Source organism: Anarrhichthys ocellatus, unplaced genomic scaffold, assembly GCF_004355925.1.
Source record: "Anarrhichthys ocellatus isolate YVR2014 unplaced genomic scaffold, GSC_Weel_1.0 scaffold127, whole genome shotgun sequence".
NCBI classification, from domain to species: Eukaryota; Metazoa; Chordata; class Actinopteri; order Perciformes; family Anarhichadidae; genus Anarrhichthys; species Anarrhichthys ocellatus.
In genome coordinates this window covers 599556-619077 of record NW_022280157.1, presented here as the reverse complement: position 1 = coordinate 619077, position 19522 = coordinate 599556, and the positions used below count along the sequence as shown (strand labels likewise).

General features: G+C 41.9%; 1 protein-coding gene across 1 annotated transcript; it reads right to left on the bottom strand.

The window, feature by feature from the left end:
• Window positions 1-852: 852 nt before the first annotated feature.
• vps35 (VPS35 retromer complex component) lies at window positions 853-19216 on the bottom strand. The gene is made up of 17 exons (XM_031877162.1): window positions 19110-19216; window positions 17948-18046; window positions 16911-17007; window positions 15587-15710; window positions 14608-14790; window positions 11715-11934; window positions 10374-10457; window positions 9846-9955; window positions 9511-9607; window positions 8423-8571; window positions 7537-7744; window positions 6104-6259; window positions 5610-5732; window positions 5338-5517; window positions 3318-3557; window positions 3046-3189; window positions 853-2295 (listed from the first exon to the last, which is right to left on the bottom strand). Exons 1-17 carry the CDS (start codon window positions 19110-19112, stop codon window positions 2116-2118), a joined length of 2397 nt encoding a protein of 798 aa, XP_031733022.1. The 5' UTR covers window positions 19113-19216; the 3' UTR covers window positions 853-2115.
• Window positions 19217-19522: the final 306 nt, after the last annotated feature.

Sequence of the window (19522 nt, the reverse complement as noted above, 5' to 3'; positions counted from 1 at the left end):
TGTTTCACTATTTATGTATAACATTTCAAACACTTTACATATAGTGTTTAATTTATTATCTAAACTATAAGAAGATGATCAACATGTTAGCATTTAGCTCAGCTAGCATATCGACTCTTAATCTAGTTTACTATTTACGATGTCAAGAACTAACGAGATATCGAGATCTACTCTCAGCTTCCCGCAGCGGCTCAGAACGGTTCAAAGAACCCAGTGGTCAACAACACAATCGAGATTTGGGTCAAATTCAGGTAAAAACCTGATGCTACTTTCTGCAGTTGGTCAAAAAAAGGTATTTTAACTCTTAATGACCTATATCTTTTCAGGTGTTTCTGGTCATCATGCCTCTAACACTGGATAAAACATTACTCAAACATTTGCATGATGGGCCACCTAGTTCCAATGTGACTGGCTCTTATTTATGGACTGGTAAAGCTCATTTAAAGCTTACATTGATGCCGTCACAAGTCGGTGGACAAAAAGTTCAGAGAGATAGGAATTTATGTTTTAACTGTGACCAGCAGCTCTAAAGCTCACTCAGTCTGTCTGTCTGTCTGCACTCTTAGGCCACGTTTCGGTCAATGAGTCCGATATTTGGCAATGAGGTCAACTGTGCGGGTGCGAAGGTGTTTTTGTGTTCATGCCAAATGGCAAAAAGGGGGTTTGGCAGTGAGAGTGGCCTATAATAACAAGAAGCATCACTTAACAGATATTCTGACTATGAACCGTTTGAGGCATCATTGCACTAAGCAAGAGTTCCCGTTTCATTGTTCCACGGCGGTCAAGTGTTTGTGAGCGTGGATGCATGCACGAGTGTGCATCTGTGTGTGACATTAGCAAAATGCAAAAATCTATTGTTAATATCAATTTTATTTCAGCAAATGACAATGATAATTGCCATTTAATCTTTATTTGATTTACAAGTAGGTTTACATAGATTTAAAAAGGGGAAAGAAATTGGTCAATAACAGATCAACAATAATAGCGAAGTAAGAGAAATCAGCAGACATGTACATCATAAGGTACTCAGTATGGCAACTCGCATACAATCCTGAGGAATCACTGCACCCCCCAACCACAGAGCAATCCAAAACGACAGTGTCACCAAGCAACGGGATTTCATTGATCAACAAAATGATGAAAAGTCAGACATTGTAGTTGGTGGTCCACAGAGTAAACTGAAAACCAGGCCTGTTAGTAGAAGCACACCAACGCATGCAAACACATGCTGCACTTCTCAAGGTGTCAATCCATTGGAGAGAAGTCTAGAAAAAAACAAATGCATGAACTATGGAGTCCATAGTGGGATGGAGAGACAAGTCTGATTTTATTTTTATTATCTGCTGAAGTATAAGGAACAATATGACAATTTGTGAGTTTGTTTTGGTAATAATTTGTAATTTCTCTGCAGTCCAGTTGGAATGGCAGAGGAGTTAAGGACCATGCTAAATTCTACACATTATAAACTGCATTGACAGATCAGATGACAGAACATAGTTTGCACTTTTCCTGTTGGGCCAAAGTTTGCTTATGCTTTGATTTGTCTGCACTTCAGTTAGGTTGGTCTCAACCTCTTTAAAAGGTGCAACAAAGCCGTCCTAAAGAACAGCAGAGCTACAGATTATTAAGCTAGCTCGCACAGCTGGAACACCACTACTAGCTTCTGTAGCCGTGATACACTCACTTCTCCATATGGACAGATGTGAACAAGTGAGGTGACACACCTCTGTCAGCTAATAAGCCTAATGTGACAATAAAATGATATTGGTTAAAGAGAAAGTAGTCGAGCAGGAACTCAAAGGAATATGAATGCCCATGACTTGCCACAAGTGCACACTGAAACCTGGTGCAGTGTTGCTGGCACACGCTTCTTAAAATGGAACATCTCCAACCTGCTGCAGAATACAGTTCTGCTAGTGAGGGACCGTGAAGAAGAAATGATGCATTAACATTAACAATAATTATAATAATAAAAGGAAGGAGCGAGTTCTTTGAGCTCTTCTTGACATTTATTTTTTATCTCTGGCCTACAGGATGGGATGTTGTGTGTGCTGTTGTATATTTATCATCTAGTGAAACATCTAAGGATGGACTCCCTTCCAACCTCCAATCGGTTTAAAGGACCAGGCCCTCATAGGCGGGGCCCTCCGACTCGGGAGATTCTCTCTGCAGGCGAAGATGCTCCAGTGTGTTGTGGAAGTGTTTGTTGATCTGCTCCGTTTCCTCACTGGCCTCCAGGTTAGGAAGATCTTCCCTGATCTTCTGGATAAGTTGGTTTAATACCTGGACAGTCACCTGGAGGGGTGGAGGGTGAGGGACAGTGTAAGAGTTCCTGTTTGTAGTGCGACATTAACTGACTGCATTCACATCACGTCTACGTGTTGTGAAGGTTCTAAACGTTGCTGCTGGAAGACTTATGTGCCCATACTGATCTGAAGTCATCGGAATAACAAAACTCAATGTTACAATTAGTCAACAGTCAAAATCAACAGATTTAGACTGTTAGAGGCAGTGGACTTTCCCTGATAGTTGGTTAGACAGTGAAGAAGAATGCAAGCTAGCACACAGGGGTGTAAACACTGCACAATGGTAATAGTGTTGGGTTCCGACGTTATCCCAATCTGTGTGTACGCATAAAGCATCCGCCTGTCACCCACCACGATGAATGACTGATGTATAGACCTGGACTTGGCTTAGAAAACTCCATTTGGCACTTTTAATGTCAATTGTAGTTTTAATCTAACCTTAAATGTAATCATTGTGAAGACGAGGATGTATGTCTACGTGTAATGGTCACAGCAATACTTTCCCTGTCTGATATCTTTGTCCTGCACATGATCACCTGCAAAACATGTGAAACCCAGTCATGTACACTTGGCAAGATATCAGCTCTGGCCAGGAGAAACCACCAATACAGGAAGCAGGTTTCTCATTCACATCTCAGAAGTCAGGTTACTGCAGTGACGACAGTAACCAGGCTCCCTAAGAGCACACAAAGAGGTAGGACCAGGGGTCTTAACCATGGAGACATTTGAGGTGTCCTACCGCATCGTTCTCCCTCTCATAGAAGCACACGTATCTGTTGAGGATTTCAATGAAGAGCTGGACTTGCAGCGATGGGTCCATACACTGGTTGGCAATCTTCAGGGCTTTCTTTAAACACTCCATCACCCGCTTGCCATCACGAATCTAACAATGCAACACGAGTATTTAACAACGACAGCTGAGGAAACAGATTGGAGTTCAAATGTGTCGGAACAATGAACTTACTGGGCAAGTATTATATATATTAATGACAGAAGATTGTTGGAACACACCTCTTCCCCACTTTTGTCAGTGCTGTGACCTGACCAGAAGAGATGGGCGCAGATACTGACAGCTCGGCACTGGTCAGGCTTCTTCAGCAGCTTGGAGGCCGCCAGCGCACACTGAGTCCTCAGCGGCTCGTGGTTTTCCTCGCTGAAACATCGCATTCGCTCAAAGGTACCGATGATCAGTGTGATGGCTGCCAGCTGGGCTTTAGAGTCACTGATCTCATCCTCATACAGAGAGAAGGCCTGGGGGGGGGAGAGACGACAAAATGAGACAAAAGAGAGCTCGAGGTTTAATGTTTACAACTTTCACCACCATTGTCTCTGGAATTTCTTTTTGGTCTTGGTTAGTTGCCTAGTTTGTAATATTACTGCACTTTTTAGGAACAAACATTTTTGCTGTAAAAAATAAATAAATAAAAAACTCCAAATGTTTGAGTTAAAAAGGCCCAAGTTTGAGCTTTAGCAAATCTACTTGAACACAAAATACAGTATTGGCTGAAGCCAACTAATTATTGGTTCAGAGACATTTCCCTGTTTCCCGACTGTTGTCACAATCTTTTAGATTTGTAGAGTAAATAAATAAAAACAATGTGTGAAACCTTCAGTGTCGTTTGGTTTATCATGTGGTTGTGGGGTTGACACCAGCTGTAGCTTTCCAACCAATCATTTTTAACTCTTGACTTGCACATGAATCTATGAGGCCAGCTGGAACAAATGTATAACCATAGAGCCGAAGAATCACATTCTTTAGGCCACACGTGTCTTTATGTGGCCCGCGAATCCACCAGCAAAAATTTTGGAATTTTTTTTTTTTTTAAGTTGGACTTAATAAAAGTATCCCCATGGTCGAAATTATGAGATAGAAAGTTGAAATTCTGAGATAGCATGTTGTCTGTGTACCGACATTAAAACTATCACAACAGGTGGACAGGAGAGGGAACAGGCCGTAAAGTGGTTTTCCAACAAGCGATTGAGTTGAAAAAGATCAACAAATAATCCCAAAATGTCCACGAAGAGAAAAATTGATGCAGAGGGAAGAAGATGTAATTTAAGATGGGAAAGCGAATACATGTTTGTGCTTCAAGGAGAAAAACGGATCCGTCTTCTGTGTTATGATGCGTGTCGGTGATGAAGGATACAATTCACGTCGGCATTTTGACACCAAACACGGAGCTAAATTTAGCCTCCAAGAAAAACAGAAAATTGTCCAAGAATTAAAAGGCAGACTGCAATCACAGCAGAATATATTTACAGAAGCTACAGCCCAGTGCATGCTAAAGGTATGCGAGCAGGTGTGCTGCGACCAGATACAGACTTTTACAAATGTCAGTTTGTGAAGAAACACCATCGCAGACCGAGTTCAGGAACTAGCAGCAATCTAACAACAGAGCTAGCTCAGAGACGAGATACATCATCTATCAATGTTTGTAAAAGGCTCAAGGCAGACCTGACTCTGTGAGGAGCTCTTGGATGTAGCTGCCATGCACGGGACGACGGCAGGGACATTAGTGATGCAGAGAGGTGACACAAATAGCTTTGAACAAAGTTAATGTAATAACTTGTGTTTGATATTTGTCTTTGTTATTTTCTTTAATAGTTTGATCTTTGATAGAGTAATGTGGGTTTCTTAACCCTAAATTAAAATTATTTATGTTATAATAACAGAAATGTGCTTAAATATCATTTTACATTTATATAACTGCATATGCAATATTTTTACACTTGAATAAACAATAATCAAAAGCAGAGAGAGTTATTTAACAATATGTTAGGAGTAGTTACAGTTATACAGTCTTACAGTTACAACCGGCCCTTTGAGGGAAACCATGATGCTGATGTGGCCCAGGGTGAAAATGAGTTTGACACCCCTGATCTAGGCAGAGGCCGAGAGGGTTTACCATCTTAACTCGTCTCTTTCAGACCTGTACTTCGGTTAACTTTGTCAGGACCAAAGACGTGCTGCTTTCACGATGTAGCCTGTGTAGACATGGTGTAAGCCTGAATGTTGTATTAAACATTGTACCTGTGACATGAACTCGTAAGCTACAGTCTCGTGGTTCTCAAAGCCAACCTCGCCTGCAGCCAGCGCCCCCTGCAGGAAGAGTCGAAGAGGCAGCTCAGCAAGCTCAGCTTTGATGAGAGCACTGATGGTCTGATGGGCGAAGGAGAAGATCTTCTGACACTTCTTCTCCCACTTGTCATCCTGATGGGAGACAAATTTGGGCCTATTGAAAAGGATGGACAAAACTAGAAATACAGCAGGTGTGATGTAGTAAAAAAAGGACATTTGCACACCGATGAAGAGTTCTCTTTGTATCTGAAGGCCAGTTGGTAGGCAGCGAACACCAGGGGAGGGAGTGTGTAGCGAATCCTTAGGTTTCCACCCGCCCCAAAGTGTTTCCGGGCTGTGTTCAGAATCTGACCACAAATCAGAGTTAACTTTAACAACAGGAAACAGGTCAATCAAAAAGTCACAGTTTGGGATGAGAAAGTTATAGAAACATGAGTTTGAATTGCTCTGGTGAAGTCTTTTCTCTATCTGGACACAAAAAGGATCGTTTGACTGGACACGTTTGGATACTACTTGGTACGATACCTTTAAAAGGTATAGAGTATTGATACCCAGCCCTAAATTACAGTCCACATCAAGTCTGAATTGACCAAAAGACAAACACTACAGCATGATTTCAAAATTGTCTGCAGAGATATGGTACAGCAGTAACAGTTAGGAGTGTATACATCTAGTTTATTCAATGGCATGCTCATTTGATGTTGAGGAAAGAACCCACAAGATATTGTTGATCAGGATCATCAGAGTGGAGCAGATGGATGAAACGACCCACAAGGCTCTGCTCCTCAGCAAAGTCCTCAGGGTCAGGATCGTCAGCTGGTTGGTCTGGCTGGTCCTGTATCAGTGTGGATACCAAGTTCAAGATGGAGTCCACCTAGAGAAACCAGGGAGGGAGAGAGGAGTTTACATTTGATGTACTTTTCAAACAGCCTTTGGCTGATCAAGCACTCTGCTGAGGTAATGCGTCAGAGACTGGTGGTACCACAACTTGTGAGGCTCCAGTGACTTACTGTTTACATCGACAGCTTTTGATTGGGCAGCGCTACACATGTTTCCTTGTATACATTAATCTAGAATACATTGCTGATACTTGATTCATAGCTTTATGTTAAGGGGTTACAGCATAACTAGGGCCCCTACTCCAATAAATACATGCACCTCTTCAAAACTGAAACTACACATTTGGATCAAGGGAATCAAGGGAAACTGTGATTGGTCACTTGTTTCTTATGCCTGTAGAGGTTGTGGATAGTGAAGATAGTATAAGGGAGTTGACGAGAGATTCAACAGTCCTCTCCTTTTCAGGGACATACATCTTGCTAATAATGAACCGTCTCCACTGCATCGGCTGCTAGGGATGGGCATCGTTTTACTACAACGCTTATCCATACTGCTCATCTCTTCACTTCATTATCGCTTCTTTTGGATTATTTTGTGAGGAAAAAAAAAAAAAAAAAAGACTTTTGGTTTCTTATTCTTGTGTGTAAACAAATAGTCTTTCTTGAGGAACAATACAAAAAGTTCCAAAATCTTTAAAACACATTCACAGCTAAACAATTAGCTTTCATATATTAAACTATTCTTATTAGCAAAGTCCGTATGGCATCACTAACGTTAGGGACGGCTGCTAGATCAGTTGAAAATTGTGTATTTCTGCAGATTGATGTTCTGCTTGTTCGCCAAAGGTTTTGATAAAATTGGTTTCTTCCTTTACTTGTATTATAATTTGTGCCAACGAGAGTCCTCAGCATCTACTGGACTAAAATGTTGCCACAATGTAGCTCCAGTTCCATCATTGTGTGCCTAGCCTACCGTCCCTCTAAATCACAAAGTGAAGGGAAAAAGCAGGACATCTGATCAGCCTGATCATTGATGATACCCCATCTAGTGTGTTGTCAAAGGGAGAACTAGTGTTTAGACACTAGTCTAAACCTACACCATAATTATCCGAGCTTGGTTTCCCAATAACTATTGCGTCAACTATTATTTTGGCTTAAGGTCTTTCCAAACGATCTTCAAGTTGCAACCCAATCCAGTTCTCTCTGGAATTGAGTTAAGATTGGACAATTGTACAGCAGTAATTTACGTCCACAAGCAATGTTCTGTCACAAACCAACGATTAATGTCCTTAGTAGTAGTTAAGAATCAGACCTGTTCCTGTGCCAGAATGGTGGTGTTGTAGTCCAGCGTGTTGCTCAGCACATAGCAGCTCATGCTCTTGCGCGACTCGTAGTCAAAGTACTCGAAGAGTGGCGGGAAGTGCTTGAGCTGCAGCACAGTCAGGATGTTGTTGTAGGTATCTACCGGGATCTTCAGCAGTCGGGTCAGTTCCTTTGACACTGCGCTGCTGGTGGCTATGCTGGGGGAGGGAGAGGAACGGAGAGGGCAAGAGTGAGACACACAAGTGTGACATCAAGCGAGGCAAAGAGTATTTCAATTGTCAATCACTATACCCATGCTATCCTTCGTGTGACCATGCTTGTGACTAAACAGTGTATTTGGAGTATGACAGTATCCAGGTTTCTGATCACTGTCAGATATCTCTCCAACTCAAATGGCTTCCACTCGGTTTTTCTCATTTCCGTTTTTTAAATTCTCTCTGGTGTGAACACGCATAAGTCAGTTTTCTGGGTCTCACCTACCGTTACCTTGGGGTGGATCGGTTTGTGTGTTTGTCAAGGAGGTCAAGTGTACTCAGATCTGGGCCCGTGTCCCTGATGTGAAAGCACCCTTTGTCTTTAACTCGCACACGCTGAACAGAAATTCTAGAGCGCGAGTTAAGCCTCGGCTTTACTGTCCACAGGGAAGGAGCTTACTTTATTCTTATTGATAATATGCCAGCATTTGAGTGACTTGACTGTCAAAGTAAGAATTATGGCCATCGAGCAACTGTTTAATATTTACATTTTCTTAAATAAATGAAGATATTAGGCTTATTTTCCCCTGCCGTGGTGCATAGCGAACAGTGAATCTTTCCTACACGTAGCAGTCACTGTCACAGAGACATTCATTCCATTTCAGGACTTTGAGGACTTACTGTTCCAAGTTGAGCTTGTTGAATATCTCCACAGTGCTCTCCAGGACTTTATCTACATAGTCAACACGGTCTGGGTAGCATTTCATGGCTAAGTTAATGAGAGAGACCTGAAGAGAGACCACGTCCTCTGATGGCATGTCCTGGCGAGACTGAAGGAGGAATCACAGAAAAAGAAAGCGTCAGTTTGTTTCTAACGTAAACTTAGAGTCCACATAGCTTGGGAGGGAGAAGACTGTTCTACTGGATTATCAGTCTGTCAGTTGACATGAATGAGAATTGAAAGTTTAAGTAGACCTAGAATTGGATGTTTTTGTCTAATTTATGGAGGATTTTGTTTTTCTCTTTTATTCCTGTAGGGGCAGAAATAAAACGTTTTAGGTTCATCCGACATGAATCTCTTGAACTCTCCTCTACACCTTAAAATTGGCTCACTAAAAATATTGAATGGTTTTTCATTAATTTACATTTTTTGTGCAGAAAAATACTAATACTAATTAAAAGAGAAATAGCTAGTGTTCAGTCCTAAAAAGACAGAGCAAGATGTTCATTTGAAATCCATCTGGATATTTCATTGTGTTCCTGTCTTTACACAGAACATCAAGCCATCCCTGGAGCTGTGTGACCCTCTATCACACAACTGAAGTGGTGCTCAATGGTGGAGGCTATCACAGGCCAAAGTCTGGCCACACAGCAACATCACTCAGGTTGCTCATTTTTTCCCCCCACTGCCCCACTCCACTTTATACTGCTCCACTGAGCCCCCCTGTGAGAGTACACCAGAGCCACGAGAAACAGTCACATTCCTTGTGTGGTCAAACATACTTGACCAATAAAGCTGATTCTAAATAAAGCGACTGCATTGGATCCACAGAGAAGCCATGTAAGAAGTGGTATGGCAATGATGTGAGGTCTAGTCAGATTGCTGCTGTGACTTTTACAGAAAAGTGAGTGAGCAGATCTAAATACAGATATACACTCCTGATTCAAATGGCTGATGTCATATGAAGAGAACTTGAGAAATAGAACATTTGTAGTGCGTACAGACTGATGACATGGTCTTGCTGACTGGGTACACTTCATTAACCTACTTGAATGACAGTGGCCACTTGCTGAGAGAAGATGTCAAACAGTTTAATCTCAGCTGGAATGCCAGGGCCGTCTTCTCGATGAGCAAAGAGAGCAAGTCTGAAAAACAAAACTGAAATTAGAGAAAATCTGAATACATTCACACACATAAGTAGTCTTGTTCAAATCCACTGTTTGAGTTAGTTCATTAAATGTACAGTCACTTTATTATACTGCTGATCCTCATCACATTTGACCTGGATCATCACAGAAGATCCAGGTATGCTACACCTGGGAACAAAAGGAGTGAGTTTCTATTTCCACTAGCTCTGGTCATTTACAGTGAATCACAGCATACCTGTCAATGAGGGCAATGATGATGTTCTTCACATTGACGTGTTGATGCAGGTCAGCACAGGAACGCAGGAAAGGGTTCAGGGTCTGAAGGTGGAACTCATCTGGGAAAACCTTCCAAGAGACGAGACTATTTCAGTTCAGCAGCTTTACTTATTAATCTAGTATACTCTTTAGCCCTCAGCCTCATCACAAGGATTAATATCCAGCCCATTTATTGTTGTACCACAAACTTCATTGGTGACCAGAGGACTGCATTGAATGACATCTAATAAAAATCAGATTTTCTTTTCCACCCAGTCTCCCCACACACACACACACACACACACACACACACACACACACACACACACACACACACACACACACACACACACACACACACACACACACACACACACACACAATGCCGATGCCTATTTCATAGTTTATATTATGTCTCATCCATTCTAGTATTTTGAATATCAGTTTGCATTGTGCAAACCTGTGTTGCACAATGACAGTAATGAAAGCTGGAGTCCTCGATGTCTACCTGAATGATGCACTCCATTAGATACTCCTGAGCCAACGAGTCTCTGCAGTTCACAACCTGTTCCAGCACTCCAGCAAGAACAATCTGTGGAGAGAGAGAAACAAAGAGGAAACCAGTTTTACCAGCCAGATGCCAAATAGCTAAATTATTGTACAGTATTTCAGTGTACATGTCAAATGCAGCAAATAAAAGACTTAAGAGGGAAAAGCAGAGACAACCCAGAATCAATTGAAACTAAATTCTTTGACTTGAAAGCTGAAACAAAGAATTCTGACAGACTCTCGACGACGACATCACAATTTTTTCAAGCAGCTATTTGAGTAGATTCAGAGGAATGTTGTTCTACAAAGCACACGAAGCCTGGGAGGTGTTTAAGTTATATACAGTAACAAAGTAAGTGAAAGGAAAAGAGTCACCAGCAGACTGTTATAAGCTGCAGATAGTTTACCTTCTGATGAGTCAATGCACTGAGCCCAGCATGTACAGACGGTCAGGAGGAGGACAGCACTCAACTTAAACTGTGTTCTAGGTTTCGGGCAGACACCCTTCCTAGTGGACAGTTTGTCTTAAAGAATTCAATTCAATTATACTTAAAATACTTTATTTGTCCCGCAAAGGACAATTCAAGGTCAGCAAAACATTAATCAAATCTTAAAATACATATCTGACAAATGTGTTAAACATGCATACCCAGGAATAAGTAACATCTATCGATCACAAAGCTGAAAAGTGAAAGTGTACTTATTTTTCTACACACAACGTATACTGTGGCGGTCTACATGTGTGGAATAGAAGCAAACATCCTCCTGTGGTGGTTCTGCCTCATCTCTTTATGGATGATTTAGAGCTTGTATTGGTGTCCCCGACATTGTTTTGATTCCTCTCCAGGCTGAACGCATGACACCATCATTCAAGTTATCTGCAGTTTGATTCCTCTAGCCTAATCCTGCCTGTCTCACTACTCACTTAACCTTTCTCTCTCTGAATAACTGGTTGGGATGCAACAGCAAGCACAACAGAGCTGTGGTATCAAGGATGGACAGGGTGAACACATCCGTTACATGTGTCCAGTACCTCTTGCAGAACAGCCAATGTACTGATGATATGCAGGTAGAACAGCATCCAGTGGACGGTGGCCTAGAAGGCACATCTGTAGATATCTTTAGGTGATGTATAGTGCCTCCAACTAAACTTCATACTCGGCGAACTTCAGGCCTTCTCCTGACATTGATTCATATATTTATTAGAATTAGCTATAGACCCAAATAAAATCACTATAAACTGAAATTATAACCGTACTTTACTAATCTTATTGGAAACAACAGACATACACAAACACACCTGTTTGTACTTTTCCACGTTGACACCCTCCAGCTGGCTGAGGCGAACTAGGTTGGTTCCCACCAGAATCCTGAGTTCCTGTCGTTCCTTTTCTCTCTTCTCCCGGTCTCGGCTGTGACCCTGATGCTGCATTCGGACCCATAACTTGTTCATTTCTGCAAAGTTCAGGAGGATGAAGTCGATTGAGTCATTGATATCACCGGTCATCTCCTCTGTTCCCCTGTGGAGTAAACGCAACAAGTTTAGAACCGGGACGCACGTCTAAATATTCAAAGCCTGGGATACATTGTGGCACGTACGTGGGCCAGACAGGGCATCTAAACTGTAGGTATCGTTGACAAACTGTGACACAATGATTATATCATGTGATGTTTTCACCACAAAGTGAAATGAGAAGCTAGATATGAACCCAACTAGTGTTTTGCAGTTGGGTTGAATGAGGTACTACTCAGCTACAGTAGACAGCAGTCGGCCCCCTGAAGAGGCAGACAGGTCGGACACAGAAGCAAAGTTATGTATTACTCTGGACAGGGGGCAGAAGCAAAACAGATTTCAGCCACCGCAAAGAAAGGCCCACCTAAAACACAAAAAGATATATTCCAACGGGAATATTATTTATTTATACTGGGTTTTTAAAGGAGTTGTGTGGCTTTGAAGGGAGCATAGGTACGTCTCACTTTCAGTTCACGTCCCTGTCACAAATCGTATCTGACGGCAAGATAAATTGGTGAAAGTATGATTTACTGATAAAGATTATTTTAGGTGGCTAATATACGTTTTGTTGCTGCCCCGGTCCACAGCGGTACATTGCTTTGTTCCCGTGCCGGTACCCCTATCGGTTTCTGATCACCATCTACTGTACGTAATACCCCGACTAAAGACAATGACTATGGATAGAGCCTAGACAACCCCACCTCAACACCTGCACTAACCCTAAACACCCAAACTCTGACAAACCAGAGCTGCTGCTGTAAGGTACCCTGCTGCCATCCAGTGGACCCAGTTTGTTCCCACTTGACTGGTGAAATACAGTATATCATTATATTTAAATTGGCCAACTGTCTAAAGATGACATAGCTGTCAGTGGTAAAAAACTAAACGGAAACTTGAATGGAAGCGTGACCTTAAACTCAGATTGAATGATGAGTTGTGAGTCTTTGGCCCGTTTAGAGAGCTGGAATCAGCACTTCACCCTATGATGCAGTGAGTGAGCTGTTGGCTACAGCTTGAGACTTGTTTGCTTTTTAGAATATATTCATTTATATTTTGCATGCTGAATAAGGTACCAGCAGTTCAGTTTGCAACTGTCACTATCTTACTTCGATACTAAAGAAAACGTAAACACGTCATGATTTTCAGGCAAGTTGTGGAGTTTATGGATGATAAACATTGGAGATAACACTCAGAAAGTGTAGACTATTGAATCCAGAAGTATGTGTACGGTGTCTGTGTTCAGACTGGAGCTATCAATCCAAGAAGGAGTCCAACGTTTCTGTTCTAAAGTAGCAGAAGTGGCTCCATGAGGCGTGTGTCACACAGCTTTCTCCAGGGTAGCTCATTCATCTGGATCTAGCGGCCACAGAGGCCAAAGTCTGAACTTACTTGCGACTGACGACTGTTCATTCCGGGGAAGGTTGTACCTTACCGATAATGTGCACATACCATCCTGGACCGTGTATCGTCAGTGTGATAAATGTGGCCAAATTGTTACATTGACAGACGCTGGTAGTTTCCATGACTTGGATCCCTGGATATTGAATGATCATCTTCTGTGGCACTCCCAGTAATACTTGTTCTAAAGGTGTATTGAAGTAGCACATCATGTGACATGGTTAAGCTATGTTTGAGACTATTATGATAAATACTGACACACTAAATATGAATTTGATTCTGTTGCCAAAATATTTTTTACACAAAAGGTAGATCTCCTGTTTATGAAGAATTAAAAAAAGAAAGAATTGTATTTAAAGTAATTATCTCTTACACACCTTTACAAGACACCCTTAGGTAGCCTATCCTTTATATGAATTATTTTGATTAGAATACTTCCAAATTGATATTATTAGCTTATAGTAACTATATGCTTTAGTAGGCCTTTCTGTGGCAATCATGTTCTCAGATGTCTTGTAACGTAGCTCTTATTATGTTCTAGATGTACTTCAGTATTCCATAAGGTTGGACAAAAGCTGATTAAATAGAAGCAATAAATAGAAAAGAATACTGTATTTCCTTACATTTCCCCAGTGTAATCAGATGCACACTGGCGCTGCTGTAGCAGTACCAGAGGGCCTTCAGGCACACATCATGTGGCTGTGCACCAACATGATGTGTGGATCAGAGAGTTGGTGGATGTGGTAAACTTAAGAGTTAGGTTCACTAATAAGAACAAGGAACTGTACTCGAGTACCTTAAGGGTAGTGGGCTGACGGTATCATTGAATACCCTCTATAGCTGGGTATATGTATTTGACTTTACTAGTAGAATAATATTAAAGTCCTATGATTTCTTTATCGTTTATTTTTCAGTTAATCGTCGCTGTGATGTACGGAGTTTTTTCTTATTTTAAAAATCTTTAAATAAATGTTTGATAAAGATATTGGATATTATTTCGGTGTTTATCAAAATCACAATTTTTTCTCTCCAGATTTCCATCTATAAATTTGAAATTTTGGGAAATATTTTTCACAACATACATTTTTATATACTTTGGATGTTTTGGCTTTTCAGTGAAAAGCTTATTCTAGTCGTTCCCCATCTCCTCAACTTCCTGTGATCTCACTCCCAGTCCGTATTCAAACCTGAAGCTACGTAATTACAGAGTGAATTGTGATGGTGGCATCTCAGAAGAGCATGCTATGTGGATTAGAGACACGAGGACAAAAGGCTGTCTTACTCTGGCTGCTCCCCATCATCTGGCAGTATGTTGCGGGTGCACTGCAACAGGTAGTTTCTGAGGAAGAGGCCCCTGAGTGGGTGCTGGACTCCACGACACATCTCGACCAGGTCCTTCAGAATGTCCTTACGAGACTGGGGGAAGGAGCGGACGTACACCACACCCACTGTGATCAGCAGATAGCTGGGGAGAGAGGGGGCAAGCAAGGAGGGTTGATGGTAAGAAGTTCATCATTGCCAATACTTTAAAGTATAAACTCCAACAAAACACAAGAGAAAGTGTGTATGAAGCATGACTACTACAGTGGCTTCACAATGGATGCAGACCCCTTCACTTTTTGACACTATTTTGTGTTGTAGTTGCAGCAAACAGATAAGATTGCCATTTATACCTGTCAGTCTACAGTCGATATCCCATAATGACAAAGTGTACAAATGTGTTTTGAAATTTTGTCAAAAGCATGAAGGACTATTTGACCACTGGATGAACACAACACTGCTGTTTCATAGGTTGATGTAATGTGCTCGTTTCTTTTATCTGAAATCTCTTAAGTTGTTTGAATAGATTTTTTGTCTGTTCTGTATTAAGTCTGTTTTATGCTGTTGTCTCTCTCACACACACACACACACACATTGATTTACATTAGTCCTGCCCCCCCTCATGTACAGTGTATCATCATTGTCATGCAGAGGTGCGCCGATACTTTGGCAGGTAAAAAAAATAAGAAAAACGGAGAAGGAAGCTCTGTTGTTATTTGGTGACTTTATTTACACAATGGAACTTACAACAGGTTCAGGGAGTTCTGTTTTAGAGCGTAATCTTGAGCATGCTGGCTACCCAGAGAGATAAGCTGAAGTAGTGGAGAGGGGAACTCACCTTTTACACTCAATATAGCCGAACTGAGGAATTTATTGATTCAATCGACAACATTTACCACCAACACTGATTGGACAAATTTCTCTTTTAATGTGATACTCACAGTCTGGGGATGATGTTGCCTGCATACTGGACCAGCTCATAGAGATCCGCCACCTTGCGTCCTTTGGCAAACTCATCAGTCAGATAAACTTCTAGGTAGTGGAGTTCATCAGAGATGGCCATATCTGAAAAGACTGTTAGGGACCAGTGCAAACCCACCATGACTCACACCCACACACAACACTAGAAAGGTGCTCTCAGTAGAGTGCAGCGCTCTGTCAGGTGCGTCTGCAACAACCGCTGCTGTTTTGTGTGATGGAATGAATACAACATAAGCAGTGTCAAACAGACTTCATTCAATCTCAAAAAGAAGCGAAGATGTAACATTATACAAACAATGGGCTCGAAGTCGTCGTATAATACATTTCATACAATTGTACCAAAACATAAAGGCAAACTGAGCACTGGTAGTCCTGTTAGCTGTAAGCCAAACATAGCTTCTAAAACAATATCAGAGTCGGGGGCCGGTTAAGGGCTGGTGAGTGAGGATTTAGGCTCTAAAAGGGCTTTGAGAAAGTAAGAGTCCCCTCAACCAAGAGAGGTCCTTGAGCATGCAGCCATAACTGGGCACTGTTGTGCAGTTTTCTGCAGCAGAATGCAAAACTAGCCGCGGAGAAAAACAGAGGGGCAGAAACACGACCCAACACATAGCCTCTCTACAGCTGGGGGAGATAAGAATTTCTTGCAGCATGTCAATAGCACAGCAACTTCCGCTTCAGTCCTCCATCAAGGATGTTTTCAGGCACAGTACTGCATAGGTCACCCAATACACAACACAACTAACTGAAGTTACACTAGAAAACTGATTTGACATATTGGCTTTACATTTGAATGAGCTCTCAATTCACCACTCCAAAACTGTCAGGACAGATATCATAAAAGACCTGATCAATGAACATTTCTTGAACTCTTCTACATAGCTGAGAGGTTAATTAGAAGTGGAGACATATTAAATGAGTGTTCTAGGCTGCCTTCTTAAACAAATAATACGCCAAAATGATATCTCAAAAGGTGCATAATACGAAATTGGGAGCATTTCAATTACCTCTAAATGGTTCTCAGCATGGCGACGCCTGAGCCGGCAGCTTGTAGCTAACGGTGCTAACAGTGCAAACTACGGCAAACGTACTGGCAGTGGTAACGGGGGGTAACCGGTAGTGGGGGGGGGTTACACTTCCACAACGATGCTGTCTGTCGAGACGGAGTTATCAGCTGTAACCGCCGTATAACCGCCGCAGTGCAGAGCGGCAGAAGCAAGCTAACCAGTGGGGCACGCTCACATGCGTCAACATGCACTAAAAGAACTGTAGAACTGTAAAGGATACATAGCTCATAGTAGCTCTTTGGAGAAAGCATGGAGGTCCTCAGCTCACCCAGCATGTTAGAGGCGTGCTTCAGAGCATCCATCAGCTTGTTCTTGTCCTGCAGACCGCACAACAGAATTAAGCTATGAATATGCAAAATAATCACAACGAGATATGACCTCCAATGTTGGACATTCAGCTGAATCCCAAAATGCAGCATTCACTCATACAGAGTAGTAGGCGGTAGCTGGCCTTTCATAATCTATAGCTTTGTGGGCGTGTTGCGTTGAACATGTGATTTACATACTCTGCTCTGACTAGACAAGGAAGTCCTCATTCTACATTGTTTGCTGCACAATTGCGCAATTTGTTTCCCTAAGAACAGAATTCGATGACACAAACACTTCCAGCACAGACACAGGGCTGAGCGTGCATGACTGAGCTCTGGATCTGTGCTGGAAGTGTTCGCCACTCCTCCTGCGGTGAAGGAATTCGTGCTTCCGTTTCTGAAGGAACCCAAACCAGCTACATTGGCTCGCATATGGTTGTTGCTTGCAGTGTGTCAAAGCATATTTGCATAATGTTGAGGCCTCCTTTATTGTCCTCTGTAGTGCCGCTGAGCACCCTTCCAATCTCTGCACGTCTGCGAGTGGTGTCGGGCTGTAACGCCAGGCCCCATTCAAACTAAATAGCAGATTATTGCTCTCCAATCTTTTCAGCATGTATTTGTAAGGCAGGTTTAGTCTTCCAAAAATAAATCTGAACCCAATATTACACATTGTTTTGAAGGAGAAATTTAGAGTGGTAAACTTTATAAATCCAGACCCCTAAAATTCTTGGTTGTTTAAAAAAAGGGAGCAGGTGGTGAGCACCGAGAGTTATTACTACACTGACAGTATGAACAAATGCTGCTGTCTAAAATGCATTAGCGAGCTGAATGACTTGAATATTGATTTGCAAGAAAATTGGTATGTGGGCTACGCACAGGGCTGTGAATCAATGGTTTAAACAATTATCACAACCATAATGATATCTATAACACACTGAAAGCAGCCTACCAGGCATCGCTTCATCTGGAACGACTGGACCTTGACAGCCTGCACAGCTTCATCAAGAAGCTTCTCCTGTTCATCCTGGGGAGACTGCTGTGTGGTTGGCTGTAATACCAAAGAACAGGAACACTTATTTCAATATTAGCTTCATTTACAAACAACTTTTTTTTTTCTTTACACAGTGCTGAATAATCAAGAATGCTGTCATGCTATGCTATGCCACCTTTGTATTAGACATTACAGCATCTAGCTAGCTTAGGGTACTGAGCAGTTGACTTTGCTCCATAGAACTGGACTGAATTACAAAACATAGAACAATGGAGGACCTCAACGACATCACCTCATCACGTTGTGTTCCTGTCATCCAATTCAAAGCATTCAGGTGTTCGTACTGACAGTCGCTGTGCAGTATGTAAAACCCTGGCTACCCAAAATAAATTCATTTCTCTTCTTAATCCCAATTCGCATTAATGCGCAATCAATGTATCTAATGTATCTAATGTAACATTAGCTTACGTTACCTAAATGCTCGCGAGTGGCGCAGGCATGTCCGCAAGACAAATATTCCTACAGTAGTACATGTACGGAATAATGTATGAAGTATAGCATGCATGCTCAGGCCCTTTTGCAGTTTGGGCATAGCACGTCATCGCACTGCTGCTAACCAGCTGACACAACTTCTGTTTATTTTACGCTAAAACGAGCTCAGGCCATACCATGTAGCTAGCTTCAGTGAAACATGACACACCAAGCGGAAGAGTAGCGCTGCGCTAACAACAGCTAGCGCTAGTTGTCACACTGTCACTTGTGTTGTCCCGAAAACCAGAGGCTAACGTTACACTTACTGGCTCGTTTGATCTAACACATAACACTGACTTTAAGGATATGATGAATGTATTATAGATAACGTGAATAAAATACGTTTCAGTAAAACTGACGTTAGCTTCTAGCTTGCAGTCAGCTGCAGGTTGTTAGCCTAGCTAGCCGCTGTCTGACGTTGCCTGAGAAGCGTTAGGCCATAGTGCCGCTCACTAACACGTCTTATTTAAGATAGGTTAAGGTACACACTTGAAACGAGCTGTTCCATTGACCGAAAGTGAACACAGGCGAGTAGCCAGAACAAACATGCAAAGGCATAGAATAGTTCTGTATTTGGAAAACTGCTTACCATGATTATTAGATGTGTGTCAGATCAGTCGGAGAGGTTGGCCTGTCATGTGACTCACATTAATGCTGCCTTCAATGTCTGCACTCAGCTACCACATGAGAGAACAGGCGTGGCCAGTGATCCACAACTTACAAGATATGAGTGAGTTGGACAAAGTCATCATTCATCTGCTCAGAGAATCAAATACCACCACGAGCAGCACAACACATTGTAACAGCAAAATACGAGTGCTTGAAAACGTTAAAACATTTAAAAACTTAATCACAGTTGATACGAGAACTGCAAAGTTATTTATTGCTCTCAACTGAATAAACTACCAACACACCATAACCACTACACTGTTGTCAGATGTTATGTTTAGTAACCTCCAGGGAACGTTGCCTGAAGGTTGCTCGATGGTTATATTTGTAAAG

What these genes read in the sequence shown, in the direction of transcription:
- vps35 (XM_031877162.1), bottom strand. An exon ending in TCCAGATGAAGCGATGCCTG is followed by an intron (nt 17,008 to 17,947) that starts GTAGGCTGCTTT and finishes TGCGGTCTGCAG; the next exon opens with GACAAGAACAAGCTGATGGA. An exon ending in CTGACAAAAGTGGGGAAGAG is followed by an intron (nt 3,190 to 3,317) that starts GTGTGTTCCAAC and finishes TTGCATTGTTAG; the next exon opens with ATTCGTGATGGCAAGCGGGT.